This window comes from Procambarus clarkii, chromosome 76, assembly GCF_040958095.1.
Source record: "Procambarus clarkii isolate CNS0578487 chromosome 76, FALCON_Pclarkii_2.0, whole genome shotgun sequence".
In the NCBI taxonomy this organism is placed as follows: domain Eukaryota; kingdom Metazoa; phylum Arthropoda; class Malacostraca; order Decapoda; family Cambaridae; genus Procambarus; species Procambarus clarkii.
In genome coordinates, this window is record NC_091225.1 from 18,755,757 (window position 1) to 18,779,104 (window position 23,348).

General features: G+C 43.6%; 1 protein-coding gene across 2 annotated transcripts in view; it reads left to right on the forward strand.

Annotated features, from left to right (window-relative positions):
- LOC123771492 (acetylcholine receptor subunit alpha-like) overlaps positions 1–23,348 on the forward strand; it is a 246,620-nt gene that overhangs the window by 154,826 nt on the left and 68,446 nt on the right. For both annotated transcript variants that reach the window (XM_069313693.1, XM_069313694.1), the window contains exon 4: positions 4,961–5,005. In XM_069313693.1, the coding sequence (XP_069169794.1) occupies positions 4,961–5,005 (45 nt within the window). The remainder of the gene's footprint in view (positions 1–4,960; positions 5,006–23,348) is intronic.

Below are 23,348 nucleotides of genomic sequence, written 5' to 3' on the forward strand. Positions count from 1 at the left end.
CGTTTTATCATTGCTGTTTTCCTGAGGTAGAAACTGCCACCCGCTGTCTGCCACCTGCTGTCTGCCACCTGCTGTCTGCCACCCGCTGTCTGCCACCCGCTGTCTGCCACCCACTGTCTGCCACCCGCTGTCTGCCACCCGCTGTCTGCCACCTGCTGTCTGCCACCCGCTGTCTGCCACCTGCTGTCTGCCACCCGCTGTCTGCCACCTGCTGTCTGCCACCTGCTGTCTGCCACCCGCTGTCTGCCACCCGCTGTCTGCCACCCACTGTCTGCCACCCACTGTCTGCCACCTGCTGTCTGCCACCCACTGTCTGCCACCCGCTGTCTGCCACCTGCTGTCTGCCACCTGCTGTTTGCCACCCGCTGTCTGCCACCCGCTGTCTGCCACCTACTGTCTGCCACCTACTGTCTGCCACCCACTGTCTGCCACCCACTGTCTGCCACCTGCTGTCTGCCACCCACTGTCTGCCACCCGCTGTCTGCCACCCGCTGTCTGCCACCTGCTGTCTGCCACCCACTGTCTGCCACCCACTGTCTGCCACCTGCTGTCTGCCACCCGCTGTCTGCCACCCGCTGTCTGCCACCCACTGTCTGCCACCCACTGTCTGCCACCCGCTGTCTGCCACCCACTGTCTGCCACCCGCTGTCTGCCACCTGCTGTCTGCCACCCGCTGTCTGCCACCTGCTGTCTGCCACCCACTGTCTGCCTCCCGCTGTCTGCCACCCGCTGTCTGCCACCCGCTGTCTGCCACCCACTGTCTGCCACCTGCTGTCTGCCACCCACTGTCTGCCACCCGCTGTCTGCCACCCGCTGTCTGCCACCTGCTGTCTGCCACCCACTGTCTGCCACCCACTGTCTGCCACCTGCTGTCTGCCACCCGCTGTCTGCCACCCGCTGTCTGCCACCCGCTGTCTGCCACCCACTGTCTGCCACCCGCTGTCTGCCACCCACTGTCTGCCACCCGCTGTCTGCCACCCGCTGTCTGCCACCCACTGTCTGCCACCCGCTGTCTGCCACCTGCTGTCTGCCACCTGCTGTCTGCCACCCGCTGTCTGCCACCCGCTGTCTGCCACCTACTGTCTGCCACCCGCTGTCTGCCACCCGCTGTCTGCCACCCACTGTCTGCCACCCACTGTCTGCCACCTGCTGTCTGCCACCCACTGTCTGCCACCCGCTGTCTGCCACCCGCTGTCTGCCACCCACTGTCTGCCACCCGCTGTCTGCCATCCGCTGTCTGCCACCTGCTGTCTGCCACCTGCTGTCTGCCACCCGCTGTCTGCCACCCGCTGTCTGCCACCTACTGTCTGCCATCCACTGTCTGCCACCCACTGTCTGCCATCCACTGTCTGCCACCCACTGTCTGCCACCCACTGTCTGCCACTCACTGTCTGCCACCCACTGTCTGCCACTCACTGTCTGCCACCCACTGTCTGCCACCCACTGTCTGCCACCTACTGTCTGCCACCCACTGTCTGCCACTCACTGTCTGCCACCCACTGTCTGCCACCCACTGTCTGCCACCTACAGCATTAGAGAACATAAAGCCCTTGAGGAAGGTGACGTCACAACCACCTGGAAAAAGCCAATCAGAATGTTTGCCTGAGCCAATCAGAAGGTTTGTCTGGGCCAATCAGAAGTATGGTTTCACTCTCACAGCCAGTTGACTAATTGACACCAACTTCACCTTGGGTTGCAAGGGTTGTTGACCCCTGGGTGCCGAAGCCCAGCAGTAGTCAACACCTGATATATTAACTTGATGTTTCTGAAGTGTTTACGAGCGAATTGGCGACTGAATCAATGAATTGTGTTGGGTATGTATTGTTATTTATGGAGAGGGTATAATGGGTGTGGGTACGGCTGTTGGTGGTGTGGGTACGCCTGTTAGTGGTGTGGGTACGCCTTACGCCAAGTCTTACTCCCTGTTGTGGCTGCGTCATGAAGGTCTTACTCTCTGTTGTAGCTGCGTCATGAAGGTCTTACTATCTGTTGTAGCTGCGTCATGAAGGTCTTACTCTCTGTTGTAGCTGCGTCATGAAGGTCTTACTCTCTGTTGTAGCTGCGTCATGAAGGTCTTACTATCTGTTGTAGCTGCGTCATGAAGGTCTTACTATCTGTTGTAGCTGCGTCATGAAGGTCTTACTATCTGTTGTAGCTGCGTCATGAAGGTCTTACTCTCTGTTGTAGCTGCGTCATGAAGGTCTTACTCTCTGTTGTAGCTGCGTCATGAAGGTCTTACTATCTGTTGTGGCTGCGTCATGAAGGTCACGTTGCCTCTCCCTCCCTTCTCTTGCTCTGTGGCACATGTTCCATTCTCTGGCACTCCAATCCCTTCTTGACATGTCATTGGCTGACTCCTCTTCCTTGTCCTCATGGTCCCTCTGGAGACACTAGCGGAGAAATGCAAAAAGTTGTTCTCATTTTTCTATGGCCGTCAGTACGAAAACTGGCGAGTTTTAAGCCCAGCGTCAATGTGGGGGGTGAGAGGATGTGGGCTTTGTTTGTGAGGGAGTTACCGTGTTGTCTTCAATCAGTTGCGACTCACAGGGTTGGGTTTTAGCTCTTAGAGTCCTCCTCTCGAACTTTAGTTGATTGGTTTACAGGTTCCTGAACCCGTTGAGTTTAGTTATTTCTATGTTGACAAGATCACACACTATAAGGTGAAGGGACGACGACGTTTCGGTTCGTTCTGGATCATTCTCAAGTCGAATGAAGGTCTTCATTCGTATCGGTCCGTCCTGGACCTCAATCAACCTGTCCTCCTACAGGTTGTAGGAGGACAGGTTGTAATAAGACAAGTTGTAGGAGGACAGGTTGTAATAGGACAAGTTGTAGGAGGACAGGTTGTAATAGGACAAGTTGTAGGAGGACAGGCTGTAGGAGGACAGGCTGTAGAACAGGTTGTAGGAGGACAGGTTGTAGAAGGACAGGTTGTAGGAGGACAGGTTGTAGGAGGAACAGGTTGTAGCAGGACAGGTTGTAGGAGAACAGGTTGTAGGAGAACAGGTTGTAGGAGAACAGGCTGTAGGAGGACAGGTTGTAGGAGGACAGGTTGTAGAAGGACAGGTTGTAGGAGGACAGGCTGTAGGAGGACAGGCTATAGGAGGACAGGCTGTAGGAGAACAGGTTGTAGGAGAACATGTCAATACGTCAACCTACAGAACATGTTCTCTGACCCCTGGAGAGTTTCTCATCTTCTATATGGTACATTCACCCCTACCCTCTGTTCACTTTTCTATTCATTTTCTCGTGTTGGAGTGAATAGTGAAAGTGAACGCCGCCGGGCCTGAGCAAAACAACAGTTAACCACCCCACCAGCTGTTCAATATACGGAAATGAACGATACTTCGTATTGAACAGCAGCAACACTGCCCCCACAACACTAACACAGTCAACACCAACACCTGCCACACCTGCCACACACCTGCAACACCTGCTCAAGCTATAACTACCCGTTCTCCTAATAGCACGTCGCAATTTGACGTATACTCTAACCTAAGGCCAAAAATCGTCGTACTAGGAAATGAAAGCGGCTCGCGAAAATGACACATACACTGTTCCGTTTTCTGTTTTGGGTCCCCTGGTAGGTTAGGATAAGGGCACTTTAGTACGATGTTTTCTGTACGTTGGGAAACCTGAGAAGGACAGGCTGGGGGGTCATACTACACTCTATGTACCACAGATGGTGTCAAAAGTGTACTTCAATACACACTATTAGCTGGAAGAGTTCGCTAATTTTGTAAATTTTGTAAAATTTACAATTTTACACCTCAATTTTGTAAATAATCAGGAGCTCTTACAACCTAGGACCGACCTGGAGCAGAATTCAGCAAGCATTTAGGCAACCATTTACGAAACCTGTACATCTTATCTTACGGCTGAGTTTACATAAAACAGTTTATGAGCTCTGAAGAACTACGAGGTTGTTTACAACAATAACAACCTTGGGTTGTTATTGTTCTATCCAGTGGCATCGAGAGCGCCAACAGACATAGACGGCTCGATCAAATGTCTGTTACATGTAACAGGACTATGTAATTCAGTGGACCAATTCCTGTGAAATATATACCGAGGTATACCCAAGTATACCTAAGCGGCCAGGTCATATTATCTTATTTTAATTTCAGAAGAGTGAAAATAAATGATTCGCTAATTGCACGTGATTTGGTGACCGTAGTATTAATAATCAGATTGGGAACAAATAAATGGGATTTGGCAGATTTATATATATATATATATATATATATATATATATATATATATATATATATATATATATAATTATGTGTTATTTATATGTCATTATTCAACCAATTTATGTCATTATTAAAGATAAGGTTTCCTTCAATATTATTACAATATATTATTACAATAATAAAAAAAGAATCCTATTTATTTCAATGTAATTTTGAGGTCTGATGATGCCAAGAGATAGATTGGGAAACTTTCCAAAGTGTAAGTAACATCTTGGAAGGCTCTCCAAGGATGGACTTCTATTGTGATAAAGTGTATTGTAGTTTGTGAAGATGAGTCTTGGAAGTGAAGATTCTTCTAAATTATCTCTCACGAGCAAAGTGTCCCACACACTTTGTAACTCCCATAAATCATACTCTGGTGTTAAAATGTTTCAGAATTGTTTTTTGTAGATATATATATATATATATATATATATATATATATATATATATATATATATATATATATATATATATATATATATATATATATATATATTGACATTCACACCTGTTAATTGTACACAGGTGCTACTTCAATTACATCTGTTAAGCCAGCTTCCCACATATTGCCAAACATGTGCTACATCTGTCATTTACCATATCTGCCCCCAGCTATCTCACACACCTGCCACACACTTGCCACACACCTGCTACATCTGGCACACACCCGCCTCGTGAGCCACGTATATTTTAATATTAACCAGTTCTATTTTATTTTTCAGAATCTCAAGAATCAAATCATGACGACCAATCTATGGGTGGAGCAGGTGAGTGATAGTCTTAGTGCCAGTCTTAGTGCCAGTCTTAGGGCCAGTCTTAGTGCCAGTCTTAGTGCCAGTCTTAGGGCCAGTCTTAGGGCCAGTCTTAGTGCCAGTCTTAGGGCCAGTCTTAGGGCCAGCCTTAGGGCCAGTCTTAGTGCCAGTCTTAGGGCCAGTCTTAGGGCCAGTCTTAGTGCCAGTCTTAGTGTTTAGTGGCACTAAGACGAAATTGTTGTCACGATTTTATTTGTTGGAAATATTGGGAAGACATAACAGAGTTTAAGAGGAACTATGTGTAACCTTTCTCTGATCGGGAATAAATAGGGAAATATAGGAGGCGAAGATTAGAAGCTATATGAGGTGTAACTCCAAGGAAAATATTGACGAAGAAATGAAAATAAATCTATGGAATCTTTCTCAGTCACATTCAAGGCACCATTCATCACCTGTTACGGGGCCTTTCTCATGGTCCTCTTCACCGCGGATGTCTCTCATTCTGTCCCTCACAAGAAGAGGCCAGTGGTTCTCGGAGCTCTGTCACTAGAGTTCTTTCTCATCATCGTACTACACGACCCGTCACCAGGGAGAAATATCTGTCTCATGCACCTACATGAGACAGACTCTGTCTCTCTTCTGAGCCTTTAGTTCGAAGCTATCCAGCTTGTCAGTGTTATTCAGCTTGCAATACTCAAGTTCACCGGTTCGATCTTTCACTGTCTACGGTCCCAAAGACGTTCCTCTTTCACCCATCTTCCTCAGTGCTAATTAAACCCCCCTTTCTATCAGTCCTCTTCTTTCCCGTAATTCTCTTAAACTTACAACACTTCTCTTCAACTCTATTTCATCTCATAGCTACACTCGCCCCATAGTTTTCTCAGAACTCATCACCTCAAATCCTAAACCTAGTACTGACCCATCTGCTACTCTCTCTCTCATTCTTATTCCTAGCTTCCTTTCCCCCTACACACTCACAAATACACACACACACACACACACACACACACACACACACACACACACACACACACACACACACACACACACACACACACACACACACACACACACACACCACAAGGCAACTCCCCCTTCAATCAATTATTCCTACTCTTCCGCACCTTCACCTAACTAGCCACAGCTTACAGCTCTCGTGTGCACATCCGCATACCTCAAAAAAACAGGCCGCACTCTCAACCCCCCAAAAAAACATTTTTTCTTTAGCCAAACACACTCCTCCCACCCCGACTACACCACACTCCATCACCCTCTTTCTTCCCTGCTCCATCCATAAACTCCTACGTATTTAACTTCTCAATGCACACCTCTCTTCGAGCGATGCCTCCACCTCCTCCACTCCCAACTCCCACTAAACACAACATGCCCTCCAGGCATATGATGATGCAACTGAAACCAAGCTACAAATTGTGTTGTATATCAACTATGGAAAAACAATTAAACCAAGAAAAGAAACATGGAGAGCAAAACTAATAGAGACACCAGCGAAAAATATTCACGTTCATTGAACCAAACTGTTTCACGAATGGCGGGGCTTAGGAGGACGATGCTCGACTTTGCAAGCACATCTAGACGAGTACTCAGTGGTGGAGTCAGACTGCAAATTTATTTATTTATTTAATTATTTATTTATTTACATATATAGAAGAAGATACATTGGGATTGTGATGATACATAGCATAGTAATTGCATTATTGTAAAGCCACTAGTACGCGCAGCGTTTCGGGCAGGTCCTTAATCTAAGAAAATTTTAAGTAGGTAAATGAATGTAGGTAAAAATGTAGGTAAAATGTAGGTAAATGAAGTGTAAGTAGATGTGAAGCAACCCAGAGACTCTGAACCAACTCTGGTAACTAACTGAATACCGAGACGAAGATACCAGGACATGGTACAAGCAGAAATATTCAAGCACACTCCTTGCCAAACATACCCTTCCCCTTCGTTAGAACTTCCTGGACCTAACAACACATAGATGACCTCTTGTCTCGGCTACGAAAGAAATACGTCGAGACTTACCGCCTGGACAAACCGTAACTGTTCCTTAAAGAACCTTCAGGGTAATGCTCCGTGAAATGCTCTCTCATACCACTGAAAGAAGGAGCATCTAATCAATCATTTTCCCCCACTGCTGACAATCTTTTTTTCCCCCATCCGCTGCCTGCCTTTTTTTCCCGGTTGCTCCCCTATCTTTTTTTTTCCCACCCTTACGCGGCCTTTCATTTCCCCCTGACCGTAAATTTGGAGGAAAAGCAGCAGAGATACGAGACAAGAATGACCCCTAAATTGTGATATTATGGGAGGACACGACGATGAGGGCTCTGCGTATGGGCTGTGGGCTATGGGCTGGCAGAACCCATAGCTGAACCATTGGTGATGCAGTGAAAGCTCTCTCTCTCTCTCTCTCGCTCTCTCTCTCTCTCTCTCTCTCTCTCTCTCTCTCTCTCTCTCTCTCTCTCTCTCTCTCTCTCTCTCTCTCTCTCTCTCTCTCTCTCTCTCTCTCTCTCTCTCTCTCTCTCTCTCTCTCTCTCTCTCTCTCTCTCTCTCTCTCTCTCTCTCTCTCTCTCTCTCTCGGACATGAAGCCAACTAACCACCTTCCTCTGGTTGCAAGCTATTAAGAAAATATTCTTAAAAAGAATGTATAGTGACGTGGAGCCCAAACACGAATGGTAAGAATACCAAGAATGATGAGAATATCAAGAATAATGACAATACTTAGAAAGATAAGAATGTCAAGAAATATATAATATAAAAAATAAAGTATATCAAGATAATAATACCAAGAACTAAAGAATACCAAGAAAGATAAGAATACCAAGAAAGATGACAACACCAGACAAGAATGGAACAAATTCACTCAAGACGATTTTCTGCAGTCACCAATGTCACTGCTGCCCGGATGTGTTCTTTAACGTTTAGTAACGCAGTGACGGCTTCACTGTAGGCCTCGTAGAACGTTATTGTTCATCACGTTTCGTACGCAGTTATCGCGACATCTTATTTCAGCGTATTGGTGAATAAGGAGGTATTGAAGGTTTTGTCCGGATCGCAGAAGATATCACAGAGTTGGAGATTTTGTCCGGGTCGCAGAAGATATCACAGAGTTGGAGGTTTAGTCCAGGTCGCAGAAGATATCACAGAGTTGGAGATTTAGTCCAGGTCGCAGAAGATATCACAGAGTTGGAGATTTAGTCCAGGTCGCAGAAGATATCACAGAGTTGGAGATTTTGTCCGGGTCGCAGAAGATATCACAGAGTTAGAGAAAGTGGCATCTTAACAAAACCGCGGAGAGAAAGTTGGAAAAAATCACTGCTGTGTAAAAGCAGTGAGATCATTGCCGCTCCACTGAAGGCCGAAGTCAGTGATCACTTTTATGCTAAAATCGAAAAAGTCCGGGGAAAAATTTTACGGAGAAATTCCATAGTCCAAACTTTTCCACCAGTTAGAAAAGTCACTGAGACTGAAAAGAAAACAGTTTAGAGTCAGAAACGAAGGTGGAATTGAGGATTAGGGATAACATAATGAAGAAGGATAACACAATCCCCTGCCCCTTGGATCAATACTACATCGATGTTTTCTTCAATATTACATGGATGCTGTTTGATCTCAAATCACGGATGTTGTTTGATCACACACAGAGTGATCAAACAATTTGATGCATCACTAACGTGATGCATCAAATGAACAAATCCACAAGGGCCGTGCCTCGGAGAGGCTACGGGATCCAGTAAGTTCAGTAGAACTTCGGTTTCAACCCTTTTACCCTGTCGTAGCTCAGTCGATTAAGGCAGTGTCTGGGATGCTCCCGGACGCAGGTTCGAATCCTCGTCACGGCCCTTGTGGATTTTTTCATGTTGTTTGATCTTAATACTTCACTAGTGCTGATTCATTTTAATGCTAAACGGATGCTGCTTCATCTCAGCACCACAGATGCTGTTTTCATACCAATACCAAATGAATGTTCATTCTTCAGACAGATCCTTGAGGCTATTAAGAATTACTCTCAGTGAAGTGCCTTGTGTCGTCGCCGTCCATCTTACTGACCTACTCTAATAGTTAACACAAATTTAGCCTCTTTGAGTCATCAGAAGTTTCGAGTCGACAATTTGCACCAAACTATAGCAATATTATTGGTAAAAAAAAGGCGACAATTTATGCTTTAATGTATTTTTGTGTTGACCAGACCACACACTAGAAGGTGAAGGGACGACGACGTTTTGGTCCGTCCTGGACCATTCTCAAGTCGATTGTGATTCTCAAGTCGAGTATTTTTATGTTTCTTAAGAGAGCTTTTGATACAGGATGTCTGGTGGATGATTGGGACACGATGGTGTGTTGTTATTTTATCTAAACGTTCATATCTAACCTAATTTGTAGGGTAGAGTTGCTTCTCCAGGGGTTTAGTCTTTCAGTGTTGCCTGTTGTCTAATGCAATGGTTCCCTAACTCTTTGTATCTTGTCATATCTGAAATATTGGTGAAGTTAGTCTTTACTACGTTACTTTTCTCGTTTGGTCCATTTGGTTACTGTGTGTGTGTGTGTGTGTGTGTGTGTGTGTGTGTGTGTGTGTGTGTGTGTGTGTGTGTGTGTGTGGGAAGGGCGGGGTGTAGAGGTGTGTGTGTGGGTGGGTGGGGGGGTTGGGGTGTGGGTGTATGTGTATGTGTGTGTGTGGGGGAGTGTGTGTAAGTGAGCGCCCCATTCACAGGTAGTTAGGTCAAGTTGAAGTGTTCCAGACACAGAGTTGTACACATTAACCACTTACGATAATAGCTCCAGGGGGAGACTGAACCAGGGTTTGGTGAGAATAAACATGAACGGAAAACAACCTTTATAACCTCAGAATACATGGTGCTGATTGGCTGTCACCAATTATGGCTTGACCAGTCACTCATTGGCCCATGTGTTACCTGGACTCCTATTGGCTAGGACAAGTCCCGTCCCACCCCCCCCCCCCCCCATCTCCATCTATACCAACATGTCTTACTCCCAATCCTTCTCCTCTCCTATTTGTTTTCTGGCCATTTTGCACATTTCTAAATCTTGTATGCTGTGGTCATGTTACCTTTGTCATTAGATAGTTGTATCATCACTGTAATGTGAAGTATTATCTGTTGCCCTCATGTAAGTTCCACTTCTCTATCTAATGCATTCTCTCTCTCTCTCTCTCTCTCTCTCTCTCTCTCTCTCTCTCTCTCTCTCTCTCTCTCTCTCTCTCTCTCTCTCTCTCTCTCTCTCTCTCTCTCTCTCTCTCATCAAAACACCATTGTCATCAAACAAAGCCTCACCAATATTGTACAAATACATCAAACAGCCAATATTAGTAACTATAAAACGAATAACAGAGGAAAAACTCCCATTTTTTTGTTTTACTAAAACCGGCCAAAAATGATTTAACTTCTCAATAATCAATGATTTAAGGTGAAGAATATTACTCAAAGAAAATATGCAATTATGTATGAAATACATAAAACACAATACACAATGCACATATAAACGATATACAATTCATACACGGATTTACAATGTATATACAAACGATATTCAATGTATACACAAACTATAAACAATGAATACACAAATCTTTATATAATTTATACACAAATATACAATGAATACATAAACTCTATTTAATGAATACATAGTATTACTATGTAGACAATGAATTCACAAACTCTATATATAATGTATACACAGATATATAATGTTTACGCAAGGCCTTGAGTGCTTAACCTGAAACCACAAAGCAACCCACATAAGCAACAAAAATCAATGCTAAGTACCCCCAAAGGAACTTTAATATAGCGATGGTAATAATTTCTTTAGAACCCCGCAATTTCGACGCAGTGTTCGATAGTGTCAAAACTGTGGTCCTTTGAGTGGACAGTGACCTCTCTGGACTCAAGCCACACCTCTTTCAGACCACACCCGAAGACCACACCTCTTTCAGACCACACCCGAAGACCACACCTCTTTCAGACCACACCCGAAGACCACACCTCTTTCAGACCACACCCGAAGACCACACCTCTTTCAGACCACACCCGAAGACCACACCCTCCTCAGACCCTCAGAGATATATCCAATGTGGCACAGACTCATCTATTAGGGACATATCGATGTGGGCTTATGGACTGAGTGGGCTGCGGTGAAGTTGCAGAACTTTTACCCTCATTAAATTTTCATATTTGGCCCTGTGGCAGAGCTGTCAACATCACAGGCTCTATAACTCCGTCCCCTGGGCTCCTAGAGCATCCTACAGAAGTAAGATATAAAACCTTAACTTTCCCTCTAATTTTCTTCAAAGTGAGAGAGAGAGTAGTAAGTCTGGTTGGGGCTTCACACCGCCCGGGAGATGTTGATAACTTTTTCTCAACCTCTCTGACGCAGTGGAGAAAGATCACACACACACACACACACACACACACACACACACACACACACACACACACACACACACACACACACACACACACACACACACACACACACACACTCGTGTCTCCAAACACGAAACACTTATATAAGTAATTTAAGTGTCACGCCACAATTCTGCTCCTGCTACTTAAACTGCATCACCTATTTATACGGTACAAAAGCCCTTTGCGTGGCGACTTGTAGTTCCGGACCTGTGATTATTGCGTAGGTGCTTATGTTGGTGGAACTGGACTCGTTGAACACAGACTGGGCTCATTGAGCACAGACTGGGCTCATTGAACACAGACTGGGCTCATTGAGCACAGACTGGGCTCATTGAACACAGACTGGGCTCGTTGAACACAAGCTGGGCTCGTTGAACACAGACTGGGCTCGTTGAACACAGACTGGGCTCGTTGAACACAAACTGGGCTCGTTGAACACAGACTGGGCTCGTTGAACACAGACTGGGCTCGTTGAACACAGACTGGGCTCGTTGAACATAAACTGTCATCGTTGACATTCGCCAGCACGGTTCACTGTGAAGGGTAAACTGTATTGATGAACGTGAATCTCTACAGATAAAGGTGAAGGTGAACAGAAACTGAGGTGGTAATGTGTGCAGGTGAACAAACTATGAATGTGAACTGGGCTTTTAAGGTGAACTGTGCCTGCTTGAAGTGCCTGCTTAAAGTGTCTACTTGAAGTCCCTGCTTAAAGTTCCTGCTTGAAGTGCCTACTTGAAGTCCCTGCTTAAAGTTCCTGCTTGAAGGGCCTACTTGAAGTCCCTGCTTGAAGTGCCTAACTTGAAGTCCCTGCTTGAAGTGCCTAACTTGAAGTCCCTGCTTGAAGTGCCTACTTGAAGTCCCTGCTTGAAGTGCCAACTTGAAGTCCCTGCTTGAAGTGCCAACTTGAAGTCCCTACTTGAAGTGCCAACTTGAAGTCCCTACTTGAAGTGCCAACTTGAAGTCCCTGCTTGAAGTGCCAACTTGAAGTCCCTACTTGAAGTCCCTGCTTGAAGTCCTGCTAATAATGCCTGCTTGGGCGCATGCCATTAAAACAAAACAATAACAATGGGGCATTAAACATAAAAAAAAGACTGTCGCCCAAAAAAGTTTCCCATTAGATAGTGAATAAGGATTGAAGCCAAAGTTTTCGCGCCAATTTTCAGTGGACTTTGTGTGAGAGTAATACAAAGTTTTAAGACCACTGTGTTGAGAGTTTGTGGGCGGGAGGGCGGGTGGGCGGGTGGGCGGATGGGCGGGTGGGCGGGTGGGCGGGTGGGCGGGTGGGCGGGTGGACGGGTGGGCGGGTGGGCGGGTGGGCGGGTGGGCGGGTGGACGGGGGCGTGGGTGGCCAAGAAGCAAAGCCGGCTAGCATCGTGGGCGGTGAAGCACGTGGGTGGATAAGAGACAGGTGTATGGAAGCCTCTGTAATCCTGTAGAGGATTACAGGGAAATCCGGAAAACCTTCTGAGTGGCCGGTGTTTATACATCACTGAAATTGGAGAGATTTGTCAGTCAAATTACATTGTGTGACAAATTACATTGTATTTTTCCCTGGTAACAGGTGTTATTTTACGAATTCTAATCCTTCTTAAGTATGTTTTTTTCACTAAAAATATAGCTTTGATCCTTGTTTTCTACAGCTTAAGGAATACGTCTTGAAGGTACCTGAAAGCTGGCGACTTAGGAAACACTGTAACAGCTTTAGATAAGAAGTTTGAAGCCTTCAAGTACCTTCAGGACGTTTTCCTTAAGCTGTCTCGAGCAGAAGATAAAAACAAAGTTTGTGGGGGGAAATAATTGGCATTTTCTATACTTTGGAGGCATAAAAGATCAGAAATTAATACTAAACTGGAACGAGAATTGTTACATTATGTTACAAGTTCAAAGTCACGTTCAATATACCTGAGCTTGTTCTCTGAACTTGTTGGAGTCATGTATTACACACGTCCCAGTTAATGGTTATTAAGGGTTAAAGGTAATTAGAGTTTGCAGGCGATGAGTCACAATTACTTGGCTAAAGTAAGTTGACCAGACCACACACTAGAAGGTGAAGGGACGACGACATTTCGGTCCGTCCTGGAACATTCTCTTGTACAGTCTAATTAAGGGTTTAAGGCTATTACAGGTTATCAAAGTTATTAAGGGTTAGATAAATTAATTACTTTATATTATTTTTTAGATTTATATGTATAGTGTATTGGTGCAAATTTTAATTAATAATAATTATCTCTTGTACAGTAAAATGTATAAATATATTTTAGTATTTGTTACAGTTTTGAACAAAAAAAAACATCAAAGCTATGACAAATCTCCAAGTCACAAATTTTAGAAAGCCTTTTCACCTCTCAATAGAAGTTCGGAAGGTTCCAGAGGAGTATTCAACACCATTCAAGAATTACATTTTTATATCTCCAAAAATGGCCAAACTGAATGGCCTTTGATACAAAATATTCCACGGAATATAAGAAGTTGTCATTGTATGAAGACTTCGCTACAGCTTACATTTTAGGCAGAGTATTAGACTGCCATCTGGAAGGGAATACTTGGAGTAGTATCCAGAGGGAGAGTATCTGGAAGGGCGAACAAATCCACAAGGGCTGTGACGAGGATTCGAACCTGCGTCCGGGAGCATCCCAGACACTGCCTTAATCGACTGAGCTACGACAGGGGTAAAAAGGGTTGAAACCGAAGTTCTACTGAACTTACTGGATCCCGTAGCCTCTCCGAGGCACAAACCAGCTTTTACATCTAAAAATAAGGGCATCCGGAACAGGAGCCTAGGGAACTCCCCCAGACATTCCACAACCCATTGCAGAACACGACAGGTTAATGAAACACGACAGGTGTTGTTGTTGTTGTTGTTACCTACCTAATGGCAGGTTCCCGGATGTCGTCCCTCGGTCGTTTGACGTACAGGTGATGGGGAGCTGAACGGTTTGATTGTACAATTGATTGTAGATTGTACGTCTATTGTCAACAATCTCAAACGCACAGCTTGCAGGCTTAGAGCTACTGTTGAATGATTATTGTTGACTGTTGATTGTTGATGACTGTTGATTGTTGATGACTGTTGATTGTTGATGATTATTATTAACAGTATCTATAGACTCATAAAAACCACATAAACCCATAAGATTTTTCCCATATTGACAATGGCATTTATTTATAGAAAGATCTTTTCATATTGAATATGAAAATAATCACCTTTCTATAAGAGGATTACAATGGAATTCAAAAAGCAATATACCATTACAATTAAGCGTGTCTGTATATGTATGGATATTTTACGTTTAATTTAATATATATTAAACAAGTAATAAGACTCTGCAATGCAATTGCAAATAATTCAATCAAATCGAGGTCTGATAGTGACCTCAAGATAAAGAAAGCTACATACACAGGTCTTAAACAAGTGTATTCTTAAATGTTGACATAAATTGTGGGGATAACAGTGTTATGTACATTTTTATATAAAAAATATACTGTATTGCCAAATCAATCAAGAAAACGTTATCTGTTTAATGTTCATTAAATGCTGAGAATTGAAATTAAGTGTTGGATGGTAAGGCTTTCAGTGTTTACGGTTACTTACTTAAGTAAGTAAGTTACTTGCCTTATCTATAGACAAGTACTTAAGTTACTTGCCTTCAGTACTCAACATTTCTATCAATGAAAAGTACTTTATCTAATAAAGTTGTTTATGTCGGAATAAGTCCTTCCCCTTTCACCCATATAACACTAGTGACTAATACAAAATAGCTCAATAGTTTTGATCATACAATTATAACCTGTCCCGGAAATTAGGGTCAAACCCCCCGTATTTAATACCTGATTTCTTGCTGATTTGAAAATCTAAGATCAAGGTCGTTTAAATAATCCAATGTGAGATAACCAGCTAATGAAAAATCCCCTTAATGCAGAATTGAGCCACTTGTCTCACTTCGAGGAAATTTGAGACAGTACGTGAAGGAGGGGGGGGGGAGCCGGTCGGCCGAGCGGACAGCACGCTGGACTTGTGATCCTGTGGTCCTGGGTTTGATACCGGGCGCCGGCGAGAAACAATAGGCAGAGTTTCTTTCACCCTATGCCCCTTTTACCTAGCAGTAAAATAGGTACCTGGGTGTTAGTCAGCTGTCACGGGCTGCTTCCTGGGGGTGGAGGCCTGGTCGAGGACCGGGCCGCGGGGACACTAAAAAGCCCCGAAATCATCTCAAGATAACCTCAAGAAGATGGCCGAGGCTGGCCAGAAGAGATGGTTAAGGTGTCCAATCCCTACGGTGATTGGACACAGCTGGAATCCATATTTGCTGAATCTGGAGAGAGTGACGAGGGGAAGGCATTCTTTCTTCGATCCCATGCGTCTATCTAGACGTTAACGTCAGTGACGTCTAGATGTAAAGTGAGGGAAAGAGATGCTACCGTGCAGTGATGTCCCGATTTATGTCTCATGTCAACGGATAAGAGAAAGGCAGGACACAATGTCTCCAGAATTGCTGCAGTCAACGACCTCTTTGGGAACCCACTTTAGGTTCCTTTGATGTCCCCTTCTCATCCTGATACAAAGACATGAGAGAGAGAGAGAGAGAGAGAGAGAGAGAGAGAGAGAGAGAGAGAGAGAGAGAGAGAGAGAGAGAGAGAGAGAGAGAGAGAGAGAGAATGAGAGCATGAGAGCAAAAGTATATTAGCAAGAAGTGTAAACATTTCACTCAAGAATTTACCAGTGGATTACAGTAGAATGAACAATAGAGCTCGAGCAAAATAAACAACAATAAAGCTAGAGCAACATAAACAACAATAGAGCTAGAGCAACAGAAGCAACAATAGAGCTAGAGCAACGGAAACAACAACAGGTGAGATCCGGGTCAAGTTAGGAAGTGCCACATTATCTCTATAGAGCATTATTGTACTAATAACAGAAAGAAGTTCTCTCCCTGTTGTCTTGAGAGCTCTGTAGGCCTGATAACTGGCTAAGAACTCTGTAGACCTGATAACTGGCTAAGAACTCTGTAGGCCTGATAACTGGCTAAGAACTCTGTAGACCTGATAACTGGCTATAAGAACTCTGTAGGCCTGATAACTGGCTAAGAACTCTGTAGACCTGATAACTGGCTATAAGAACTCTGTAGGCCTGATAACTGGCTAAGAACTCTGTAGACCTGATAACTGGCTATAAGAACTCTGTAGACCTGATAACTGGCTAAGAACTCTGTAGACCTGACAAGTGTTTGGGTTGAGAATCAGGTTCACAGTTCATCTGTGTGGACTCGTCTGAGTGTGACGGACAGTCCCATTAGTTCGCTAACTACCGTGACCTTTGTCATTGTAATTAATGGTCTCTAATTTCGCTGGTAATATTTCAAAGCATTAAACTCTCAGACACGAACACACGCACGGGGTACGAATGCACTCAAGGACACACCTGGAGGAATTTTCCAACTTATTTACTTTAATTATTCTAATTAATTATTCTGAACGAACACTAGGCCTTTAGGGTTCTGATCTGCCGTCTCAACCTCTCCTGCATATCGTCTATTATATGTTCCTTCTGGAAATAACTAATTTCGCTGTTCATTCGCCCTTACCTCCGTCAAGATTATTCGTTACCCAATTAATTTCCAAGTCATTACCGAAAAATATGAGATTTGTCCTTGTATCTCATCCCTGTCTTTGACCTCTGGTTGTAAATATTACTTTCACTGGTCGTACAGGCCCTGCTCGATAGCTTCCTATCATATCGTGATTATCACTCGATTGTATTATTTCACTAGTCTAATATTTATTTTGGATTTCTGTTATTTTACTGATTTCTGATTTCTGTTACTTATTTCCAGTCATTCTCTTGCCTTTGCCTGTTCCTTCATCTGCAGGCGATGAGTCACAATAACGGGGCTGAAGTATGTTGACCAGACCACACACTAGAAAGTGAAGGGACGACGACGTTTCGGTCCGTCCTGGACCATTCTCAAGTCGATTGTTTTCCTTCCTCTGGCTCGATTAACTGGTATTTGGTAATTGAGTTTTGCTTCTCTATCTTGATCGTGGCTCACAGTACAGCCCTCTACTCTTCCAAACCTCTTAACCTAATTGACCTGTGTCTTACTGCCACCTCTTGTCTTGTTAGCTACTGACACGATTGTTTAGTCCGTCTAAGCCTTGTGTTGGCTCCTTACCTCTTCTCTGTTTCCCACTTTCTCCCATGTCCCTCTAAATACTCCCTCTTCGTGGTCCTTCTGTACAATTGCTTCTGTGTTCTACGTCAGCCCTCTACGACTATCACGTTCTTCTCTCTACACAAACTCTCTCCTTGGTACATTTATTTTTTCCCCCTTCTACCAATCTTCGTTTGCCCTTTTCATTCGTATGTCTTGCAAAGATTAAATGACGGAATAAAAGGGAAAGAGACTATGAAAAAGAGGAGAATGAAAGATAACAAAAATACAGAAACCGCAGACATCAAGATAAAGATACAGGAAGACACATACAGACACATACAGGAAGATATTGAGGACACATATTATATTGAAGATATTGAAGATACATGAAGACACATATTATATTGAAGATATTGAAGATACATGAAGACACATATTATATTGAAGATATTGAAGATACATGAAGACACATATTATATTGAAGATATTGAAGATACATGAAGACACATATTATATTGAAGATATTGAAGATACATGAAGACACATACAGGAAGATATTCAGAGATAGATCAATGTTGAATGATATACAGAAACAGATATATACAGAGTATTTACAAGTACATATACAGTATATATATATAGAGAGTATATACCAGGTGTATATACAGAGTCAGGTATATATACCTGACTCTCTTAATTATCGCCCAAGTTCGAGGGGTGGGAATTGTCCAAACAGCTGAGGTTTATGCCTTGATTGGAGTTCCAATGTTTGACATGAAATTAGACGATCTAAGGCTGATTAGCGAGGAACAATCTGCCTTAAATCATGTGATTAGATGTGCTGAGCCTTTAACAGCACGTTTGGTGTAGCATCTTGGGGTCACACTTGGAGAAGAGAGGAAGGTTCTGGCACCTAAATTGTCTTCACGTCATTCTACATCATTCCGCCATTGCATATTCCTTAGATACTTTTTTAGTTACATGAAATTGTCCTCTCTGTACTCTGTTTTCTTTTTTTTGTTTTTTTCCGTTTTGACGTAGTGTTATTTTTTTAGTTTTTATGGCGCCATTGAGCAGGAGCCAGATTCACGAAGCAGTTACGCAAGCACTTACGAACGTGTACATCTTTCCTCAATCTTTGACGGCTTTGGTTACATTTATTAAACAGTTTGCAAGCATGAAAACTTGCCAATCAACTGTTGTTATTGTTATAAACAGCCTCCTGGTGCTTCGGAGCTCATTAACTGTTTAATAATTGTAAACAAAGCCGCCAAAGATTGAGAAAAGATGTACAGGCTCGTAAGTGCTTTCGTGAATCTGGCCCCTGCTCACCCAACCCGTTCTCGCAAATTTAATAAGTCAATATTGACTTATTAAATATGTGCATAGGTGACATACTTAACATAATAGTTTCCCTTGAAAAGCTTCATAGAAAACACCGACCTTACCTAACCTACTTAGTATGTTAAGATAAGCATCTTATTGCTTCGTAATCACAATTATTACCTAACCTATAATAGGTATAGGTTAAGTAATAATTGTAATTACGAAGCAATAAGATGCTTATCTTAAGATATTAACAAGGTTAGGTAAGGTCGGTGTTTTCTATGAATCTTTCTAAGGGTATCTATTATGTTTAGTATATCACCTATGCACGTAGTTAATAAGTCAATATTGACTTTACGAATTTGCGAGAACGGGTTGGCTCACCACGTGCTCTATCTGATGATCGCTAACACGACACTTCTTGATGCATGCATTGTGGGTTAAGAGCCTTGAACATGAGTGCACACGCCCACGAATCCTCTCCATTGTTTTATCTTGCACAACCCTTTGCACACTTGAAGGCAATGTGAATTCCACAATGACCGTATAGCACTTTGGCCCAAATGTGATTGTACGTATATTAATTATTATTAATGTATGCAAAGAAATTTAATGGTAATATAATGAATCAAGATATTTTTTAATTTTCTTTCGAGTATTTGTGAGAGTTTTTGAGTGGAGTGTGTTATGGCCCCGTTAATTGGGATGTGTGAGGTATCAATCACCTGTTGTGTCTCCCCTCTCCTCTCCCTCCTCTCCCTCCTCCTCTTCCTTCTTCTCTTCCTCCTCTTTCTCCTCTTTACCACCTATATGACCCATTCCCCAAACACTGTGGAAGCTTCCCTACCCACTACCACAACAAAAAATGGTTGTTCGTACCTCTCATATTGATCCAATCAGTGTGAACTATCCACTGTACACACACACTGTCATCCCCTATCCCTCCTACACAGTCTTCACCACTTGTGTGACCAATCAGCCCCCAGGCACACATCCTATCCTATCCTCATATGCACTTGCATGATCATCTATTAAAATTTCCTCTTCACATTTGGTTTAACCCCAGTGGTCGTGGTTCTACCCACAAACCCACTCCATGTCTTCCCCTGTGACATGAATACTCATTAATCACCCATGGTGAACAATAACTCAAGACAATCGACTTGAGAATGGTCCAGGATGGACCGAAACGTCGTCGTCCCTTCACCTTCTAGTGTGTGGTCTGGTTATCTTGAGGTTATCTTGAGATGAATTCGGGGCTTTTTTTTTAGTGTCCCCGTGGCCCGGTCCTCGACCAGGCCTCCACCCCCAGGAAGCAGCCCGTGACAGCTGACTAACACCCAGGTACCTATTTTACTGCTAGGTAACAGGGGCATAGGGTGAAAGAAACTCTGCCCATTGTTTCTCGCCGGCGCCCGGGATCGAACCCAAAACCACAGGATCACAAGTCCAGCGTGCTGTCCGCTCGGCCGGCCGGCTCCCTGGTCAACATACTTTAGCCACGTTATTGTGACTCATCGCCTGAATAACTCTCCTTCACGTTGTTTTCGTCCCGCGATGAATCACGAATGAAAATCTTGACTCATCACCCGAGTTCGATCCCCAGGCGGGGATAGAAATGGTTGAGGGCGTTTCCTTTCGCCTTATGCCACTATTCACCCGTGGGTAAAGAGGTTTCATGGAGTTAGACAATTGCTGGAGAGGGTTGGTGGCTGAGGGGGGGTCAGTCGTTCCACTTTAGAGGGATAGAGAGGGGGAAGGAAGGGATCTCAATACCATCAAAAAGTATATATGTACACAGGCTTCCTGTCCCAGACAACAGGAATTATATAACCCGAGAGATATGTTCCATTTTTCGGTGTATATGCACAGAGAGAAATACTCTCTGTGAGAGAGCATTATTGGTGATTGGTCAGTATATCTTATTGGTGATTGGTCAGTATATCTTATTGGTGATTGGTCAGTATATCTTATTGGTGATTGGTCAGTATATCTTAGTGGTGATTGGTCAGTATATCTTATTGGTGATTGGTCAGTATATCTTATTGGTGATTGGTCAGTATATCTTATTGGAGATTGGTCAGTATATCTTATTGGTGATTGGTCAGTATATCTTATTGGTGATTGGTCAGTATAGCTTATTGATGATTGGTCAGTATATCTTATTGGTGATTGGTCAGTATATCTTATTGATGATTGGTCAGTATATCTTATTGGTGATTGGTCAGTATATCTTATTGGTGATTGGTCAGTATATCTTAGTGGTGATTGGTCAGTATATCTTATTGGTGATTGGTCAGTATATCTTATTGGTGATTGGTCAGTATATCTTATTGGTGATTGGTCAGTATATCTTATTGGTGATTGGTCAGTATATCTTATTGGTGATTGGTCAGTATATCTTATTGGTGATTGGTCAGTATATCTTAGTGGTGATTGGTCAGTATATCTTAGTGGTGATTGGTCAGTATATCTTATTGGTGATTGGTCAGTATAACGTATTGTGGTATGATAACTCTCCTTTGGATGATAGCCCTTTAACCCAACATCAATCCAGTTCCCTTTGACCCGTTTGTGTTTATAATGACTAGACCTGATAGGCAACTTGTCTGTCTGTCTCTCTCTCTCTCTCTCTCTCTCTCTCTCTCTCTCTCTCTCTCTCTCTCTCTCTCTCTCTCTCTCTCTCTCTCTCTCTCTCTCTCTCTCTCTCTCTCTCTCCTTCCTATTTACTACTAGTAGTGGTTTTGATCTAGCTACTAATGCTGCAACTACTTTTTCAACTACTACAGTTGCTACAATTAAAACTACACCTATTGTATTACTATTGTGATAAAAATACAAGAACAGTAAGTTACTCTAGCAAAAGGTTGATGGAGTTCAGGAAGGAACAATCATTAGCGCTTCTCTGTACCAGTTTGTTTATCTTGCAGCCAATGAGCCAGATTCACAAAGCAGTTATGCAAGCACTTACGAACGTGTACAGCTTTCCTCAATCTTTGACGGCTTTGGTTACATTTATTAAACAGTTTACAAGCGTGAAAACTTGCCAATCAGCTGTTGTTACTGTTATAAACAGCCTCCTGGTGCTTCGGAGCTCATTAACTGTTTAATAATTGTAAACAAAGCCGCCAAAGATTGAGAAAAGATGTACAGGTTCGTAAGTACTTGCGTAACTGCTTCGTGAATCTGGCCCAATATTATTTCCGTCCGAATATTTATTTAATCTGCCATTTAACGGCAGAACGCCATTTAATCTGATGCGAGGATCTCATCAGGAGAATTACACTGGTTGCCATATCGAAGGTCAATTAGAAATGACCTCGCTGGCACTATTGAAAAGATTCGTCGGAATTAGCCTCTGGAAATATTGCTGTTCCTTTGAATTAAATATACGAGCCTTCGCGCGATTGGCTAATTGGCTGTTATCCAATTTCACAACATCTGGGCGGTAATTAAGGCCTCTTCAGGTGCTTGTAATGTGAGCGATGGTATAAAAGTTGAATTTCAAAATGGGGATGAGAAAGATGAAACGCGAATTGGGGGGAAAAATTCAGATAATGTATATCTGTGATATTTCTTGTTGCTTGATCTCTTCTATAACTACCCAACGACCTTGTTAGGACATCATGGCGAGACAAGCTGCCGTTTGATCTCAGAGACACGGCTGCTAACTACTCCTGATGGTTCAATAGTGTGTGTAGCAGAGATCAGTATCGTTATCATCTTTGCTGTTCTCAAAACTGGGCGCTGTATCGCAACATGACGTCATATTGACATCTCCTGACATCACTCTCGTATCAATCAACCGTGATTGATTGCATGACTCGTGTAAGTCATGGTTTGGCTGGTCGGCCGAGCGGACAGCACGCTGGACTTGTGATCTTGTGGTTCCGGGTTCGATCCCGGGCGCCGGAGAGAAACAATGGGCAGAGTTTCTTTCACCCTATGCTCCTGTTACCTAGCAGTAAAATAGGTACTTGGGTGTTAGTCAGCTGTCACGGGCTGCTTCCTGGGGGTGGAGGCCTGGTCGAGGACCGGGCCGCGGGGACACTAAAAAAAAAAAGCCCCGAAATCATCTCAAGATAACCTCAAGTCTATCGCAGTCATGGACAGTCTATTGCCCTCATGGTCAGTCTATTCCTGTCACGACTGTTGTTCAACAGCAGTCACTGTTCTAAAGGTGATTTGACAAAAAACCTGTCCCCAAAATTGACCACTGAGTGCTGTCAGGGATTGGGTTAAGGGCCTGACGACTTCGAATCCTTTTGAACAGTCAGTGTGGTCTAACGGGTTAAGTACCGGATACGCTAAGGTACATAGGTCCCTGACTGTCTGGGTTCGAATCCTTGTGGGGTTGCATCCTGGGCGGGGTCAGTAATTCGACCTTTGGGGGAAAGGGAGGTACCTCTAACTGGCTACCTGTCCCCAACACAATAAAT